This window comes from Solea solea, chromosome 3 (genome assembly GCF_958295425.1).
Source record: "Solea solea chromosome 3, fSolSol10.1, whole genome shotgun sequence".
NCBI lineage: Eukaryota > Metazoa > Chordata > Actinopteri > Pleuronectiformes > Soleidae > Solea > Solea solea.
This window is the reverse complement of record NC_081136.1, coordinates 33,798,364-33,818,259: the sequence shown is the minus strand read 5'-3', so window position 1 is coordinate 33,818,259 and position 19,896 is coordinate 33,798,364. Positions and strand designations below refer to the sequence as shown.

At 41.4% G+C, this 19,896-nt stretch overlaps 1 protein-coding gene across 2 annotated transcripts in view; it reads right to left on the bottom strand.

Annotated features, from left to right (window-relative positions):
* Positions 1–19,896, bottom strand: part of snd1 (staphylococcal nuclease and tudor domain containing 1) — a 167,813-nt gene that overhangs the window by 56,161 nt on the left and 91,756 nt on the right. For both annotated transcript variants that reach the window (XM_058625515.1, XM_058625514.1), the window contains exon 17: positions 4,785–4,973. In XM_058625515.1, the coding sequence (XP_058481498.1) occupies positions 4,785–4,973 (189 nt within the window). The remainder of the gene's footprint in view (positions 1–4,784; positions 4,974–19,896) is intronic.

Sequence of the window (19,896 nt, the reverse complement as noted above, 5' to 3'; positions counted from 1 at the left end):
ATCCCTGGCAGTTTTGTGTGATACTGTCTGATAACTGCCACAGGTTATTTCACCACGAGGAGGCCAAGAATAATGGGGGAGGGAAAGAAGAAGAAGAAAAAGATTGCAACCCTGAAAGCATTGCAATGGCTTCAGGGCTTAAGGAAGCACTGAGCATGATATTAATAGAAAAGAGACCTTCACCCATGGAAACCAAGCAAGGCTGCTTGTAAGTAACTGTACAGAGACCACAGAAGACAAGGACTCCACATGCTACACGTCGGGCTGCAACAAACCAATGAATCAATTATCATAATAGTTGACAATTAATTTAGGAATCGATTACTCGTTGCAGCCCTAGCTACAGCAGACGCACAACAGAAATCGGTTCCTCACTCAATAAATCATGTTTCTTGTTGACTCTACATTTACTGAATGAAGTCATAGAAATCCTAAAATGGCAACGGAACAAAATGCTACCCATAGCTACGCCTTGAGAGCGAACCAGAGGTTAACTTACTCCAGCACAAGCCTATTAGCTTCGCTAAAAGCCCAATTACCTTGATTCATCCACAGCATGTTCCTGTTTAGCCAGGTGTGTGATGTGCCGACTGCTGAGAAGGCACAGATTTGATGGGTGGACGGGGAGATGGAGCTTTTTTGCAAACTTTGAAAAACAGTAAGAAATCACAGATAAAGAGGGTGGGGGGTGAGGGACTGCCGATTTGTTGTCCTCAAGCCACTTGAGGAGCATGACCCGGAGGTAGCCGGATAGTACAATGTGCCATTACAGCAGGATATGCTTACAATGCTAGTCAGCCTGTCACAGCAATCAAAGTGCTATGATTTGCTTCCTGGTACAAAAACAGTCAGTCTGAGTCACATAATAATGCACACTTGTGAAAAGACAATTGAATCGGCTGGACTTGCAACTCTGGTTCCCAATCCCAGAAAAAAGAGAACGCTGAAACAAGATTATGTACTTCAATCAGACTCTGCCAAGGACATGTCAACAAGCTCAATGTCAAAATGATTGTGCTTCAAGTGCTTTGACGAATGGTGTTGATTGACAGGTCAAGTATGAGGAAAGGCAGCACCGGATTCTGAATTTACGCTTCAAGGGGATTCGATGCTTTCGCTTTCTAAAGAAGTGATGTAGGTGTCCTGCTCACGGTGACCACAGACCATTCAAAAAACACACAGCAGATTAAGCTACGACACAGGGCATTTGACAAGAGATTAATCCAGTTAATAAGAAAGGATTCCCAGATGATTAGTTGAAGGAGGATGAAAGAAAATAGAGGGGGAACAAGTGAAGACAGTGAGCATACGGATGCAGGAAGAGATTAAAATAAAGACCGCTCTGTGAAGAGGGCTGAGCGGAATTGAAGGAAAGGGGCGGGAAATGATGAAAGGAGTCCCGTGACATGAAATATCTTTAACACGGACTGTCATATCATCTTTTGTTCTTTCTTTCTCTACTTCCCCTATTTTCCATCTTCCTGTCTCCACTCAAAGACCCATTGGAGTGCATTAATCTCCTTCAAGGTTGGGTAATCACAGCAAGAGAAAAAAACGAACTTGCTCAACAGAAAGCACTCTGTTTATTATTGAGGGCCGACTGGTGAATTACCTCTTCAGAATTAACCCCACTACAATTACTAGTGTTTCTTTCCACTTGACACAACTAAGCTGCTGTTTAGTTTTTGTTTGTTTCTTCTGTTGTTGTTTTTTTAAACCGACTCATGTCTGACTTTATTATAAAAACATAATCAAATAGCACTCAGTATTGGAGTGTGTGTTTTTTGGAAGCCGACTTGTAAAGAAACATGAGTACATTTATTTCCTTTCCATTGGCCCAACTCTTCATTTCAAAGTATTTTATTTAATGCTTTGTTTTTGAGTTGGGGGAAAATCCCTTGAGCCTCGCTCAAATATTGACAAATCACACCACTTGGGCTTCAGGGAACTTCACTGAGAGATGCAGCCAATGTCTCTCCAGTCAAAATCTCTGCTCCCAATCCACTTTGAAACAAACTGCTGCTATCTTGTCAAATTTATTTCTCTCATCTGAAGCATGGGAATACTGGAGCATCATATGAATAGCTGCAATGAGCTGTCTCATATTACCGTGACAGACTGCACTGTTTTTGCAACAACTCTTGTTTACGGAGATGCCTGGTAAGCAAGAATTAGTTTCTCTACCCCGAGGAGGATCCAAATATTCACAAGAATATGTTGCAGGAGATTTAAGAGGGCATGAGCATTGCTTGGCAACAACAGACGTGGTGTTAAGACAAGGCAAAATAAGTTGATACAGTGTCCCTTGTCTGTCTTCAAGCTGAAGCGAGCAAATGTTTAACATTGAAAACATGACAACGGTTTCTGGACAGGGCGACACGCTTTAGAGGGATTTATGTAAACAAAAGCTTAGCCATAAATAAACACAATGGCAAGCAGAATTAGGAATAAGCTCAAGCCAACATCTCGAGTCTTCTGTGTGTAGAGAATTAGATTTGCTGCGAGGAAAGTTTCAAGAGATGCTGATACACAAGATCAAAATATGCTGAGCTCTAGAAAAGGCTCTTTTCCAAGCCCTTTGGAAAGCTCCATTTAGAACACAATCACTTTGTCCCATTGGCCTCATTGTAGCAAAATATTCACTCAAGTCACTCGAACTAAGCAGTTTTGGTTCAGGATGCTACTCCAGCAAGCCCCCAACCAGCCTTGTTGTCCCTGGGTCCCAGGTGGACCACCAACGCAGAGTTGTCTTTAATGACCGCGTCCTATGAGCTTAGTTCATTACTACATTGTTTTCCTGTAGTGAGGCCTGACACAGCAGAGCCACTGATGTCTTTCATATCCATAGCCACGGGGACGGTACGGCGAGGGCACTGAGAAAAAGGAAGAGAGAAGAGAGGGGAGGGAGATGGAGGGGGAGATGCAATCTGCCCTACCTAGCCTCAGCCTACACACAGACCAAGACAAGCTACGACTTCAAAAAGGAAAGACGGGAGGAAAAAAAGCCAAGCTATCAGCTTTTCTCGAGATGGTCTCTATGGGTTAATTAGCACAGCAAGTCCCACATCATCTGCCTTCAATTTGCAGAGGTTCTCATCAATGCCACATCCACACATTCAATCAAATCAGGCCTGTGTTGATTTATGTAGTGGTGCATGTGGCAAACTAACATTATCATTGTCGTCCGTCTTTCTTTTCATCCCCATCTGCACGCAGGTTAGCTCAAGTCAAAACCTCAAGGTGAAAGTCAGTCTCAACACTGCAAAGAGGGTTGGAAGCTGGTGGTGAAATCAAAAGTGTCGGGGAATGTGCCATCTTGCTGGAGTTTAATTTGACATGGCAGGGTCGGTGTGCTCACATTGCTGGCAGAATTGTTCCCGACAAAAGGTTCACCTGCGCACCACTTCTGCAAAATCTCCAGCTCTCTCTCTCTATCACAATTTTGAGACATAGATGGAGAGTATCTCTAAAACAAAAAGGGTGGCAAAAGACAGACAAGCAAGAAAGATGAGTGGGAACATCCTGACTGTGAAGATGATAGATTCAGAGAAGGGGGGAAAAAAACACAGTTGCTTCTTTACTCCAGCAATACATCACTTTTATACGCGGAGATGAGGCATCTGTGACTCCTTAAGGACTCAAATATGTAGGAGTGACTGAAGGAGAGAGAGTTCCAGTGAAGGAGAGAGGGTGAAAGAAACAAGTAACAAAGATGGAGAGAAAGAGGACAATGGTGACAGCTGGCCGAGTGCTTCATGCATCTGGCAGGGGTTGAGTAGTGGAGCCTTAATAAAAATACAGGGCAAGATCAGGATCAGTGTGAGAGAAGCCGCCATCCATCAAATGATTCCCGTTGAGGAACAAAAGCTTCAATGATAGCTGCAGTTATGTGGCTTTCCACTGACCCAGATAGAGCCTTTTCACAATAATGCAGCTTTAACTACAAGTACTAACTAAAAACTATTTAACTTGGTGTCATGTCTCATCATCACAAGGGGCATCGTGCTGGAACTTCCAAAGGGAACGGTTCTATTTTTATGTCTTTATTAATGAACGTGTTATTTCTTTACTAATGGAAAGGTCATGGCTCCACCTGTCCTCATTGACTGCCAAGCTGTTAGGGGGGGGTGGGCTTTGTCTTTGACAAGGACAACGTGTGAATAATAAAGTTGCTGTTGAGAAAAGAGTTGAGTGTTTCCAAAAGAATCATCTGGACGTCGACTTATGAAAGAATATCTTTGAGTATTCCGTTATCAGAACAAACAGCTTTTTTAATTAATTCCAGCTGACTGCACCTCTAATAATGAACGTAAGAGGTACCAATGTTGACTGTATTAGAGAAGGCTGATCAAGTAGCTTAAATCGGACAGAATGTCCATCACCGGAGTCAGCCAAACCTTTAACACCATACAGTAGGGATGTGAAAGCCACCAAAGTAAATCCTGATGAGGTGAGCCAGCCTAATGGTTGCAGTGACACAATTGCTGCATCCAATACTATCAGACCTGGTTGAGGAGGTTTGTGTATATAGCAGCAGCACAAGGGCAAGTGAAGGCAAGAAGTGAGTGTGATGCGCGCAGCTAATATGACTAATTAGCATTGTGTGAACTTACTTGACAGTGGTTTGAACCAAGCAGACATTTGTTTAGTTGCACACAACTAGTTTCATGGAGATCCCATGCTAGATTTCATTGAGCCCTTCATAGTGCCTTCTTTTGTCAGTTGGAAATAGTCCTCTTACAGTTGGCGAAACTCTTTGTAAGCATCATTCATGGGGACCCTACCTTTTCTTTCCTCTGCCGGCATCCCTCCTCTGCTGAGACCAGGGTTTTGTAGTAGGTGCTGCGCTCCGCTGTGAAGTGGACCTTGGAGAGAGCGTTTTCCACCAGCGCCACAGACAGGTTCAAACCCTCAATGTGCAGCCAGCCAATGAAGTTCCCTGCTTTGTCCATGCTTTCCACTTCAACTTCCACCTGGAACAGAAGAATAGAGGAGAAGAAGAAAAGAAGGCCTGGTTATTGTTCTGAATCCAAGATTGGGCTTTGGATTCTTTAACAGGGGTGCGGTGAATGGAGTCCTCTGATAATCCACCACTGTTCTTAAACAGACATCAATCGATTCCTGTGAGCTCTTGGTTGATAAGGTGGCACACACTGACATCCTGTTTAATCCCTTTCTATATACATTTTCTTTAATGTCGCTGCACTCAGATATAGTCTCAGATACAGATGGTGACATGAACACCCAGCAGTTTCGCTGACGTCGTCAATAAGGCGCCATTGTAAATAAATAGTGTCTGCAAAAAACAGTACGCTTTAAAATGCATTGGTTATGCACTTCAAACTAATTAAGACTCTAAATATTGTCATATACTGTTTTTGTAATTTAAGCCATTTGCAATTAGTGACAGCTAAGTTGCAATTTTCTTAAAGTTAACAAATGAGGGCACTGAAAAAGCCAACTGTGCTGACAAAGGAGGAAGAAAAAAAAATCTAACAATATTGCCCACGATGGACTGTAACCAAATTCTGCCTATTCAGGCTAATTATCTATTCATTGCATTTTGTTTCATAAGTGATGGACGACCAGGGGAAAGAAAGAAGGGAAAAAAATCAATTGATTTTATCCTACTCTAACGCTGCAGTCAGCGAGAAATTGAGAGGGCAGGTGTGTTGAAGAGATAGGGAGAAGTCAAGCGATTAAGACTCTGGCTGCTTAGCCCCGTAGCCACAAGGGAAATCTGAGGGAGATTAAGTTTGTAAACTGCTCTGCCTTGTTCTCGGCGAAAGTTGAAAGCTTTTATTAACAATGAATAATCTGCTCTATTATTAAGGACACAAATTTGACAATCTGTGCACATGAACTGTAGTTGTGACACAGCTCCAAAAGTCTGACGGCACGTATAATTACACTTTCTGGACGCAGTTTCTATTTGGTTAAATAACAACCACATTATATATATATATATATATATATATATATATATATATATATATATATATATATATATATATATATATATATATATATATATAGTTGTTATATGTTACTATACTCATCTTTAACGTATAAAAAGTATCCATAGAGACGACAAGCAGTAAGGACAGAAGGACAGAGCCAACACAGATCAAGACCTTGATACCAACCAAGTTCACTATAATCTGCTTTCTCTTCATCTCCACCATCTCAGATACTCATCCCCCCCTTTTTTTTTATCTCCCTTTGTCTTTAAGTTCGGCAGCATAGGTCACTGAAACACATCTGGTCCTCCACGCATCCAAATGTCACAAACTTAAGTGGGTGAGTGCTAGAATTGTGTCTAGAATTGCCAGATCCAATTTAACTGTTGCCAACTGCCACTGAAGCAGTGATATGCAAAACTGAAACTGCTTAAAAAAAAAAACTCTGAAAAATTAAAGCACGACAGAAAAAAATTACAAACTTGAGAAATTTGTCTGCTCTCGTCGTTACAGTCGCTGATTTTCTTCCGAGCAAGAATCTGTTTTACAAAGTGTGACAGGAAATTTGGCTTACTTTGTACAAAAGGATTCTTGTATTAGTACTAAAACAATGGCCTTTTACTTGGAACGGTAACTCTAAGAAACATGAATGTCTTCAAAATACAGTGATTAAGGGCCCCCTATATCAAATACAAGGCACTAAGATGTGATCGTCGTTCAAAAGCAGCAAATAACCCACTCAAAATTCACTATTGTTGATTTAACAACCAAAAACACACTCATTTCAAGATCGCTTGAGGGAAGTACAATACTACAGATGTACTGACAAGTCAAATCCCGTCATGTTTTCATCACATTAAGGGATGAAAACTGAGATTAAATGACTCGGAGCAGACGTGTGCCTCTATCGTATGTCTATTGTGTTCAACAATGAAAAAAAGCTTCAAACCAAGTTAGAATCGAGTAATTGTTTCAGCTCTGCTCATAATAGTGCAACTTATTCCTCTGCTCTTTTCAACAGAGGTAACAAATACAAACAGAGCTACCGCAGAACGTCAGTAATCGCTCTGAACTAGACCTAAATAACGCGACCTGATTGACAAGCGGCATCAAAGTCAACAAGCAACAATTATTCAGGCTAAATGTGGGCACCAAACTGTGAAATACACAACGTGCGGACTTTCCTGTACGCCCCGAGCAGATGTAATAATTGTCACTTCATAAGCACAAACATTTAGCTTAATTGTGTATACTGACAAATTACTTCTAAGGTCATTACAATGAAAGAGCCGTAAGTAGCTGTGTGCAGAAGATATAATTAGATTCTACATTTGGTGAATCAGCAGAAAACCAATCATGTGTGTGTAGTAAGTGCTGTCCTCGTGGCGATAATATCACACCAAGCATTAAGTCAAAAAATATGGTGCAAGTGACTTATGAACAATGGATAACAATGACCTTGATTGCTAAATAATAAGAAAACTGGCATTTCACAGTGGGGAAAAGAAGAAAGAAGCTAATGAAGAAGAGAGGTCATCTGTGAAATTAACACATTTATTCAGAAAAAGAAGTGTAGAGGCCCAATCTTTCCATTGGCAGAATAAAATTATCTCAAAGACAGACTAATACTACAGTGTTTGTACAATTTGTTGCAATCAATAACACACAATAATGGACTGATCTAGAGCTGCAATCTGTCCATTATTTTCTCGATTAATCGAGTAGTGGTTGACGACGTTTGCAAATGTCTTGTTTTGTCCACAAACCAAAATGATTTCTTTGTTTATATGGAGCAAAGAAATTCAGAAAATATTCACATTTAAGAAGCTAAAACAATCAGAAATCCTGTTTTAATCATAAAATAAGCCTCACACCTTAATTGTTACAGCCCTAGACTGATCACAGCTCATTTATCCAGTGAGCAGTCGTTCCCTGTAATAATATATGTCCCTTTCTTGACACTATGCTTTTGGATTGGTTTATCCATTTGGTAAATCTGGAAAGATTGTGCCCAAAATGAGTCTTATAAGTTGTTGTACGTCAGCTTTTCCATGCTTTTACCTTGAGAACTTCATCTTAGTTTTTGAACATTTGACATTTTTGACTGAACGATTACACTCGGTAGATTTATGATGAAAATGATGCTCACTTATTCAACTCAACAATTATTCTAACCACTGAATCGCTAATTGGCTACAGCATCATTTAGCTAGCACACAGACAGTGCCGGTGCCAGAGCTCAGTAGCATGATCTAACTACACATCAGACATCTATGAATAGACAAAAAAATGGAAAATTCTATCTTCAGTTTTAAGTAAATCGTTTTGGTCACAATGTGGCGAGGACAGGCGAGGCACTGTGGAAACTGCTTTGAGTGGAGCCCAGATGGTTCCCAGCGGAGGACTCCTTCGAGCCAAGATGGCTCCCGCCGGAACACAAATGGGCTCTGGTAATCTCATAAATGCTGGGATTGTGTCGACACAGTGGACGGAAGAGAGGGAAAAAAAAAAAGGCAAAAAAAAAAATCCGCATACACACACACACACACACACACACACACACACACACACACACACACACACACACACACACACACACACACACACACACACACACACACACACACACACACACACACACACACACACACACACACACACACACACACAAACCCCACGCGTGTGTACATGCAAGCATGTGCAGTAATTCACAAGCACAAAAGACAAAGCCATTTGGTGCCACTGAAGTGAAACCTGGCCCGAGGGCATGTTTTAAAACTGCAGCAGATTTAATTCACTTAACTGTTTAAAAGTGGGGTGGGGGGGATAAAAAAAAAAAACAACATAAAAGACAGTGGTAGGCGACACGTCATGTCAGAGCCGCACCAAGGACAATAAAAGAACACAGCGGGGATGGCAATTTGAAAAATTGGCAGGCAACAGGAATTCTTGTTTATCACCAAAGCTAAAGAAAACAATTTTTTTGAAAACCTGGAGGGTGAAAAAGCAAATGCATTAATACCAAAGGTTACAATGAGCAGGGTGTGCTCACTTTCGGTCCAGGTCGTTTAAAACCCCATAAGGTACAACCTGGTGCTCAGGTCTGAAACTCATTTCAAGTATTGCCTCAAGCGTTTATTACTGCATGTATGTACTGTGGTTTATCTCACCCGGAAAAGGCAGGCTATATCCATAATGCACCGGACAAAGGGGAATTAATGTGTCAGTCAGTGCTTTCAATCATTGCAGACAGCAACTCTGCCACGACTAAAATCTGAGTTTTACTGCGCATTCCAATTACTCAAATCAATATTGACGTCTGCAGGAGTCAAATTATCAGATGCGGTCGAAAAAAGATAGTTTAAAGGCCGAAGCCTCGACCGTAACATACAAACGGTTTTGTTTGGTGTGAACCTCAGGACTGCTGGTTACATATAGTGAGGTGTTTGTATGTGCTCGTCAAAAAGCGCTCTGTAATGTGCAGATGTAAGCAGCGAACACCGGGGGGGAAACAGAGTGGCAGGCAGAGACGTTTTGGCACGTCTTCATTCATTCTCATTAAGGTACAAGGAAACGAATGCTTTTATGACTATATGACTACTGACTTGGCTCTCCAGTCTGTGTATGGGCAAAATGGAATCATGATGAGATGGTTCGTTGATGTGGTTCAAAGTATGTGTAGGTTATGAAGGGTTAGATTCTGCCCCTCACCTTTGTGTGTATTTGAATGCTAAGACTGGAGTCTGAGACAACGAACAGCAGCAGACGGACAGAGCCAGAGATGAAGTAAAAGTTATTAACGAGGGAAAAGAAAACAAATCTACAGCCTTTTGCTCTTCCAGCAGAATAATGACGCGTTTCCACCGACTGTCCAAGCGAGCTGAGGCGATATTACGCGTGACGTCGCCAGACTGCCGGCCACTGATTGGTCAGAGTGCCGTCACAGGAAGAGACGTCCGACACAAGAATCAAGCGGAACAATGCCGAACTGTAGATTGGTTAAAAAGACTTAACAATCCTTAAAAACGTGGGTTAATCTCCAACAATTACAAGGGAAATGTCTAGAATCTCAATATTTAACAGAGGAGTCTGGTTTATTTAGCTATTTGTCGCGTGTAAAACAAAGTCACGGCAGTTTCAACCGTTGAGTAGGTGCTATTTTTGTAGTGGAAAACCAACCTAAACTGTGTCGTGGCGAGCTGGGGCCATAAGAACTATCAAGCTGAGCCTTGGAGAAGTGTGAAGGTGTGTCGTGTGTGTGTGATTGGGGTAAAAAGATCAAAACTCTTCTGAGCGACGAGTGATCCTAAGCCCTCCTTTGCTTGTGGTGCAAAGTGTGAAGACAAAAAAAGTGGGAGAGTAATCAGATAATCTCTCCACCTTAATTCATATTCCTAACCTTCCCTATTCACTTAAAGAAAATCAATGGCTCTGGATTCAGAGCCATGAATGTCACACGGAGAGGATCGGCTCGTCCTTTAAATGGGGACACGTGGATTTCAGTGGAAAAAAGCCGAGCATCGACTGGTCAGCATCACTGTTTTAAGGCTAGTCTTGCATGAAAAGTCCATTTGGATGAATGAGCAGTCCATCATTCTCTCCCTCTCTCGCCACACATGCTGCGTTTCATGGATCATTTTTCTGCACGGACACACAGCGTTCCTTTAAATGAAACATGTGTACCTCAAGCAAAACAAACAAACAACCAACAACTCTGATCAGATCTCAAACAGGAATCGATATCTGGTGAAGGTCTTGCTTCTGGGTGGATGTAATTAATCAAAACTGATTTGAAAACTGAATCAAAGTGTCCAGGATGACATATGAGTGTGGAACAACCAAGACGAGGTAATAAATACACTTATTACTGCAAACAAAGTTGTAAACAGCCCCTGACAGCGATATGTGAATCAGAAACTGCACATCCCGACACAAAACTCCTGAGTTTAAGATCTCCGTGCTGCTGTCACTGGTTTGTGAGGGCACTGACGACGGTGTGGACAACATTACTTACTCAATGTGCAAGTTTATTTTTGCTTGTTAACAGGGGAGATGAGAAAAATGACAAGCTGCAGGGAGTAAACATTCGAACACAGTGGAAATGTTTAAGCAGGAGTCAAGTGTGCTATAATTTGCTTAAAAAGAAGGAAAAACTAAGAATAAACAAAAACACACACACTCTCTCTCTCCCTCTCAAAAGCCAGAGGGAACTACTACCCGTGCTTTTGCATGTCACCCGCTAAAAATCTTCCCACAGCCCATTATCAATTGTGCAAAGCCATTACTGAGGTCCATAAACTGCTGTTAATGGAAGATAGTAGCACAGTACTGCAAGAAAGCAGGGACACATGCTAAATCCCCCCAATAAACTAGATACCTGATTACGTAACAGGCAGTTTTCATGCGTTATCCTGAAGCCTTACTGATAAAGAAGAGTTAAACTCTACCTATAGATCCTTTTTATTTGGCAGGTTCCTCTGTCATAGCCTCATATCAGGGATGTTTAGGTATAAAAGGGCTAAATGTGCTGCCATGTCATGTGGTCCGAATCGAAAGAGGAAAAGGCCAGTGGGTTCCAAGATAAATCTATGGTTATAGATCACTGTTGGAAGGGGGGGGGGGGGGCATGAGGGAGAGACAAAGAAGAATAAATGAATGAATTAACCAAACCGCTATTGATCCCTTAATGGCATAGCCCAGGAAAGGATGTAAATAGCGTGTTAATGGGGCCTGTAATTAAAAAAAAAATAAAAAATTGGGGGGTGGGGGCAGATGCAGCCAGAGTTAAAAGACAACAAACTGTTTATTACCATAACAAAATAAATAAGAATAAAGGTTAGTGAGGGTAAAAGAGGTCACCACTAGTCGCTGGATTTCGGCAAAGTCACCAAAGCAGGAAATAAAACATTCAATTTGTGAGACAATGTCCGTGTCAAAAAGGACAAACTGAAGGAACGCCAAAATGAGATGCAAAAAGCAACCTCTTAATATGAAAATGAAAGCAGAGTGTGTGGCTGGCATTTTAATATTTACTTAACGATGGTATTCCCTTTTATCCATGGCCACACAAAACATTTACAAGCAAGAGATGCTCTATATTATCATGAAAGCCAAAGTGGGCCTTTTAATAGGAGCGGGTTGGATGGGGTTGAGTAACCTAAGCCAGTAGGATGCCTGTGGGTGCTGGTTATTGACTGTTCCTACTTGGCAAGCTAGTGGTACAGCTAAGCTCTAGGCCAAGGGCTAAAACTGTGGCACCAACCAATTCCAAACTGGGTTGGTTCATTAACTCTCAGACCATAAGGTCAGAACAGACAGCTATTTGTCACGTGCTGATCAAGTGGAGCCTGGGAGGGATTGAACCAGGTAGTGTTGTTTCCAAGCGAGTGTTTACAAATATGCAGAAAGGATCCGGAAAAATTAACGACGGTGGTGGAAATGGCGGGCACATGCCCTGGTCAAACATAAAATTAGGTTTTTGTCATCCAGCTTCTATAGTTATTGGTGTAATCTGCAGAAAACAGCATGTCAAACTGTTCTGGTACATCTTGAATTCTTCAGGAGTCCTGTTAAAGGGGAATTCTGGGTGTGTATGCGATTAGTGCTTACAAAAAGTTTCATATTTGGTCCGGTAGAACGCAACAGGCGTCAACAGTGCATGCATAGACATCTCCCTGTCTCTAAGGATGTGGCGGGGCAGTGACAGTCGGGCTTTCTCCAAATATTGGTGGACCGCCAATACGCAAACCTGCAAACTCGCTGTAAAGGTTAAAAAGGATTTTACGAGCATCAGTGAATGCATCACAACCCAATGGAAACATCTCTGCGAGTCACCAGCCTTGTAACCAAACCTACGTCCTTGCTTACAATAAAAAACCGAGCCGGTCGCCTGTCGCAGCTCGCGCCCCGAGGTGATCTACCGGACCAATTATGAAACGTTTTGCAAGTGCTAGTCACACCGACACAGGGGCCCAGGTCGAAAAATACCAGAATTTGCCTTTAACAAGTTCTGTAATAATAAATAAATAAATAAATAAATAACACTTCTATTTAAGGAAGCATTGAGCCAACTTTTGTTTGTTTGTTTTGCACCAGTTTTGACTTGTTATGAGCAAAGGACGGCACTGCCAGCGGTGCTACAAAGACGAGCGCTCTGTACACAAATGTGTGTTGTGAGTGTGCCTGTGCCTGTGTCGACTCTCCCAGGGTGATCAATGTGACTCAGGGGGTTCCATGCATCACTGTCAGTGGAAGGCTGCCGTCTGTCGGTGGCAAGGTGGGGGGAAAGGTCAAAGCCCTTCTTGAATGGTCATGGCCATTAACGGTCAGGCAAACAAGCATGATCCCCACCATTAAACCTGCCTGGTGCCCATTAATGGGTTTTTCTTTCATCAATAGATAATTGATGTTTGCCCTGCGTCAATGTTTTGACATAACAGGTGAGAGTATAGCTTAGCCTGTGGGGAAAGTTAAAGGAATACTTTATCGATTTGCATTTAGCTTTGTATCACTACAATAGGGCTAGTATTTTTGAAACATTGTGCTTCCAAACCTCAGTTTCCCCTGAGTTGAGAAATATCTTCATTCTTTTCTTTGTTACGTGCCCACCACTGTTAGCGCAACTGTATGCAAAGATGGAAGACACTCTTTACATTCCGGGAATCAGGTCCTAAAAAGCCTGGAATTAGCATTGCAGTTTCAAGGCTTGGACCAAGGCTCAGACTGGTGGACACGCAACTCTTCTCAGGGGAAATGGAAGTTGGGAAGCACACTTTTTCAAAAATAATATCCTAGTAATACAAAGCTAAATGCAAATCTTAAAATATTCCTTTAAGAAAGCAATGAAGAATGGGGCAAGAGCCAACTAAATAATTTGGATATGCTAAGGGGAAAAACACAAAGATGTGGCATTATTACCTGCTAGTCGTTCAGAATTCTTTATTATACACTGACATCTCTCACCTTTAAAATGGAACTCAGACTATGTTTGACTCTCTCTACCGGGACAAGTTTAGGGGAAAAAAATTCTACAGCAGAAACTAATAAACACTTAGTTGCAGCGTTTGTCCCTGCAGTGCTCCTTTATAAGCGTTAAGATGTTGAAAAAGTGTCCATTAAGCGATCTCCAATGAACACAAAAAAGGAAAGTGTTACCATTACAGCGTCAATGCATCAGTGTTTGTAACTTTTTGTTAGTGATTTAAAGACAGCTTTCCTCCAATTTACTTTATTAATATGAAGAAAGCTAAAAGACATCTTTCGGAGGCTTTTAAGGACAATCTGGGAATCATTTTCAATGTTTTCATAATAGATTCGAGTCAAGGGGATACATTTCACAACATTGCCCATATAACATAGACACATTTAAGGGATTTTATTTGTAATGCAAAGAACGCCATGTACACAGAAAAGAGTCATGATACGTTGTGTACTTTAAGTTTTAAGAACTGCCATTTCTCTGTATGCTAAGACAAAGGAATTAAAAAGGAAGCACATTTCTCAACAGTCAATAGTCTGGAGTTACTGCCAGCGCGGAGGAAAAGAATAAAGTGAAGAGTTAAACATTTCACAGAAGGGCTTTGAGAGACTTATGAAGCCTTCACAAACACTAGAGTCGAAGCAAAGATAGAGAGAGAGAAAGAGAAGGGGTCAATAGTGAGTCAATCAGGACAGAGGCTGGAGTCGTCCTCTTTAAATAACCTACAGTACGCCACTAAACTGAAGCAATAAATTACAGAAATATCTGTTGGGGGTTTCAACCCCTTATTGCACCGAGCAAGTTAAGGTGTTTTATGCGCCTTAACAAATTTAATCTTCTTGCAAATGACACGTAATCTGAAACAACTGCAATAACTCTTTATTTTCTTGTGCCGTTTTATACAAAATTGCGGACAGTTCATAAAGCCATTAAATTCATTACAGTGCTTAAAATAACCATCAAACCCAAGATTGAAGCTTAGATTTTTTTTTTTTAATTACGAAAACATGACATGTAAACAAGGTCACGCTGAATCGTGTGAACTGAAATAAGCTCTGGTTGGAACCTGCAGGCCTGCATGATGCTCACTGACCTTTGTGATCTTACTTTTCGTCATTCTACCCCTGAAGCCCTTGCATATACAACAATTAGACACTGTGGGGGGGGTTTGACGAGTCCGAGCATAGAGGGAAGGGTCAGTAACATTGAGTAATGCAAGACCTGTGATGATGTAACGGCTGATAAAGTTCTACATCAGTCAGTGTCTCTCCGTCTGTTCTAATTGATCGGTAGTGTTTTGAGGACGCTTGATTTTTCATAGGTCTGCGACTAATGATTGATTTTTTTTTAGAACCGAGTAATCTGTTGATTATTTCCTCTTATAATCGAGTATTTTTTGTCCATAAATGTAGGAAAATGTCAAAAAAAAAAAAAGAAAAATGCCAATCAGTGTTTACCAAACCTGGAAATCACATTCAGAGATTAGAAAACGTTAGAAAATGTTCACATTCCAAGATTAGAAAAGTTTTGGTGCAGAGATTAGAAAATGATCAGAGAACATTAACTCAACTCTGCATATCCCATGATCAAAATTAAATGTATATTTTAAGTGTATCTTATTATTATTATTTAGAAGGTTTGATGGGGAAAAGGGAAGCAGCAAATACAGCAAACCTACAGTTGCAAAGCTAATCACGCTAAACTTGTAGTTAAATTCGCTTATAGATCCTCTTAACCCACATAAAAGAACAGCAGAGCCTTTACATGGCACAAGAAGTAGCTGAGCTAGAACAAGGCTCAGCATTGGGGTTTAACAGCCTGGTTATTAAAATCAATAACAGCAATAACTACAATCCATCTCATTTTTAAGAGAGGGGCGACATGGCATGCCGGTCGATGAATATTGAGCTACATTTGTAATATTACTAATATCATAATTCCCCGTAACTGGCTGGTGTTCGGGTGCAGGTGGGAAGACATAAATTGAACTGGGCTGTGAGTTATTGAAAGACTTGAAAACAAATGTCATATCTCTGTAAAAAGTTATTACTTTAGATTAGTAGTTTTTTTTTTTTTGTCAACAACCTCAGTAACAAAAGCCTGAGCACACGTTGGAACAAATGCAACACTTGGATACTGAAGCATGTTTCATGTTGTTTCACTTAGCGCACTGTGACACGCCACTTCCTGAGGCTCCAGTGTGTCAGAAAGCAATGGGAAGTAAGGGTCTAAATCTTCAAATCAATGCCTGAAGCAGCGAGAGCTTGGGGTGGTGGGTGCGGGGGAGTAGTCAAGCCACATTGAGCACATTTGGGGGTGGTCAAAATGATTGGAGAGGGCAATAAGCCATATTACCTCTGAATGACAGCGTTGCTATCCTGCGTGTCTATTTATACATGCACCTGAGAGTACAAAACCAATAAACCCTGGCCACTGAGGAGTAGCAGCAGCAACAAGGACAGCGATGGAAAAAGAACACAGAATTAGATGTGCGAGAACACATTTTCTATACCCCATGACAAAGAGACTGTATGTTGAACTGTGATTCTGTTCAGTTGACCAGTATAGCACACATGTGCAAACTGTATTACTTGTATTAGTTGCTGTATTTTATTAATTAATTTACAAATGGAAATATTTTAGACATTGATCAAGTCCATTTATCCGTCCTGCATCAACAAAGACCTATGCTTACGACACACGAACACATTCGATGTTGAAGCTGTGGCAGAAATATGTATAATTGCTATGTAGGAATTTACTATGCTCAGCCTTTACTACGTCTATATATAAAAAAGCCAAGTATTTAGAAATAACTAAATTCTTACAGCAATAGAAGAAAAAAAAGGAAAAAAGTCCATTAAGACCATCTGAACCATCTAATTAACTAACAATAAGTGCCACTATATGGCTTCGAAAAATGTGTCAGTAAAGTACATTCTACACTAAAATGGCATATTTCCATGAGTAGTGCCGAGTAGGTACTATGCAATGATTGTTCAGACTGCCGGCCGCTGACTGGCCAGAGTGCCGTCACAAGAGAAGTCCCAGACACAAATCAAGCCGGACGGCGCCGAACTGTAGATCACTTAAATCGACAACTATTTTGATAATCGAGTTATCGGTTTGAGCTTTTTTCATGATTAAAACACAATTTCCAATTGTTTAAGCATATAAATGTAAGTATTTTCTTCATTTCTTTGCTCTGGATAACAAAGAAATCATTAAAAGTCAATCATTTTGGTTTGTGGATAAAACAAGACCTTTGAGAACATCATCATTTCCAGGTTTGACGAACACCGATCAACATTTTTTAAGGTTTTCTGATATTTTATGGCCCAAACAATTAATCGAGAAAATAATCTACAGCTTAATCGATTATGAAAATAATCGTTAGTTGCAGCTCTAGTCGTGCCGTGCCGATGTGAGTAGCGCCGGTGGAAATACGCCATAAGTAGCCTGATTGTACGCGTTACATCATCAGCTGTCATTTGCAATACTGGGGCTTTTGACATTAGATTCTGAAAGGAGTTGTTGTGTACATACAGTATGGTTTATATTTTCATTATTTGACAGTAAAAAAAAAAAGCCACAGTGGATCAGGCACAAAAGTGCTGGCCATTCACAATTGACAGCAAATTTTTTTGGGTGAAGAAACAGCACACCAAAGGCCTCGACACTGATCGGACTGTTGAGCATGATGCAAAAACCTGTCATTAATAACACGGAACGAATAATCCCATTTACTATTCCCACATAAAAGGGAGCCAACAAGTGGTAACAAATAAAAATGAAAGGGGAAAGTCCATAATATATCCGACACATCGGCAGCCGTTTTTCTTAAATCACGCTCCACCTGCTGCACGGCTTTATGAGTCGATTTAAAATTTCATAATGGAATTTTAAATATTTATAATTCCACGGCTGCAAACGGCAAAACCAGAGGTCCCTGCCATAGATAGCTCTTTGCAGGGAAAACAGCGGGGTTACATGATTCCCTCCTGGACATTTCAGTGCACTGACAGCTATTGCTGATGAGGACATTAAAAAAGGTTGGACGCAAGCCAGCTGGACTCGTCAAGGATGGGAGAATGAAGAGTGTGCACTGATTGACAACATCAGAAAGTGAATTACTCCCGAGTTCTATTTGGATGTCTTTCTCTCCGACAAAAGGAAAATGTTGTCATGATTTGGAATTGTGCACAGATGTGGACAGAGACAGACAGGAGTTTTATGAACACAAGGATTTGAAATCTGGAGAGAATAATTACAAATGTGCTCAATAAAGTTGAAAACAAAAAGAGACTAAGTGTATCATGCAAATGGGACGAGAAAAAAATAAATAACCCCAACACCTACTGGTGTTGTGTCAATCATTCTTGGGACTTCAATGACCTTGGGAGGAAAGATGGTGGCTGAAAGCTAGACGGGGCACGGAACAATCATGACCAGGCCATCATCATTTGTCTCCACCTCCTTTTCTATCCTCTTTCACCAGTTGACACGGCAAATGGCGCAGCCAGCCTGTGTCACTCAAAAAGCCATTTCTGTCCTCCCAGACTCTGCCTGTGCTGACAGAGTGAGAGAATCGCGGAGGGGGGGGATGGTGGGGGGTGGCGCGTTAGGGGTTGAAGGAAAGGGCCAACAGAGGCATTTCTCAGCACGGCTTTTTGTCATTTTTTTCTGTGGGCTTGTCAAAAACGCGACGCCAGTGCCCGGTTGTTGGGGTTGGTTGGTGAGTTGTTAGGCAGAGGTTGGAATTTTTGAGTGTGGGAAAAGTGGTGATGAGCTGCTGAAGAGGTACTTCATGCTGCTATATTGTAGTAACCAGTGGGCATGGAAGTGGAAGGGTCAACGCTGCCGGGGGGGGGGGGTTGTCTGATAAACAAGAAGTAAAAACAAAGAAGAAACTGAGCAGAACAGCCCTTCTGATATTAAACGGAAAATAACTGTGTTCTTGACACAATGAGACATTATAAAGATACCGTGGGCTGAAAGGAATCTTTCTCAGTCAGAGGTCACCGAACAGGAAATGATAATCTGACCCCAGTCAAAAGGCACAAGACAGAAACACCTCTCGGGATGAATCACGCTATAATCATTCTTCAATTTTGGCAATCCAATTCTACCAGGCTGCACGCTCAATCACATAAATGCCAAGTGAACATCAGCAAATGAGACAGGGGATTGAGGTGCGTGGTATGTGGCGGTCTGTGTGTGTGTGCACGTGCGCGAGAGGAAGAGGAGGAACTGATTGAATCAACTCAAGCCTACTTAGGAGCTGTGCAGCTGGTCTGTTGCTGGACTGCGAAGGATGATTCAGTGGCAAATATGATTTGCCCTCGACTTTCTTTCGTCAAGTGCAACACATTCGGACCACGCTGACTATGCTAGTAACTGCATGCGCTAGTTAATCTAATCTGTGTGGTGTCAAATAAATGGGATTACAGCCATCCTGCACCTGTGCTTGGTGTACAGACGCACCGCTGGGAACAAAGTATCATGAAACAGAGCTCTATCACATGGGGGGGGTAGTTGGGGTGTAATCTCTTGCTGACAATCCTCCTCAGTTTGGGCAAGTGTGTTCAGACACAGTGATGGATATTTGGTCCTTCAAAGGAAACAAGGATGTTTGGCCAGCAGAACACAAGCTCTAGAGACTGACTGACATTATATATATACACTGAAAGTGAACATGAACGGGTCATTCTGAGCAGGAAAAAAAGGCCCAGATCAACCAAGCTCACACCTGAGAGAGCAATTTGAAAAAGTTTGAGCAAGAAAAGCACGCTCAAACACCACTAACCTCTACGCAATAACCATGTCAAACAGTGCGGGCTGAAGTATAACAGAAGACAGCCACACAAACAGCACAGAGTGCTCAAAACAAACGTCAGAATTAGATGTGCAAGAGAGATGCTGCACACACACCATCTGGGAAAAATGAATAATAATGCA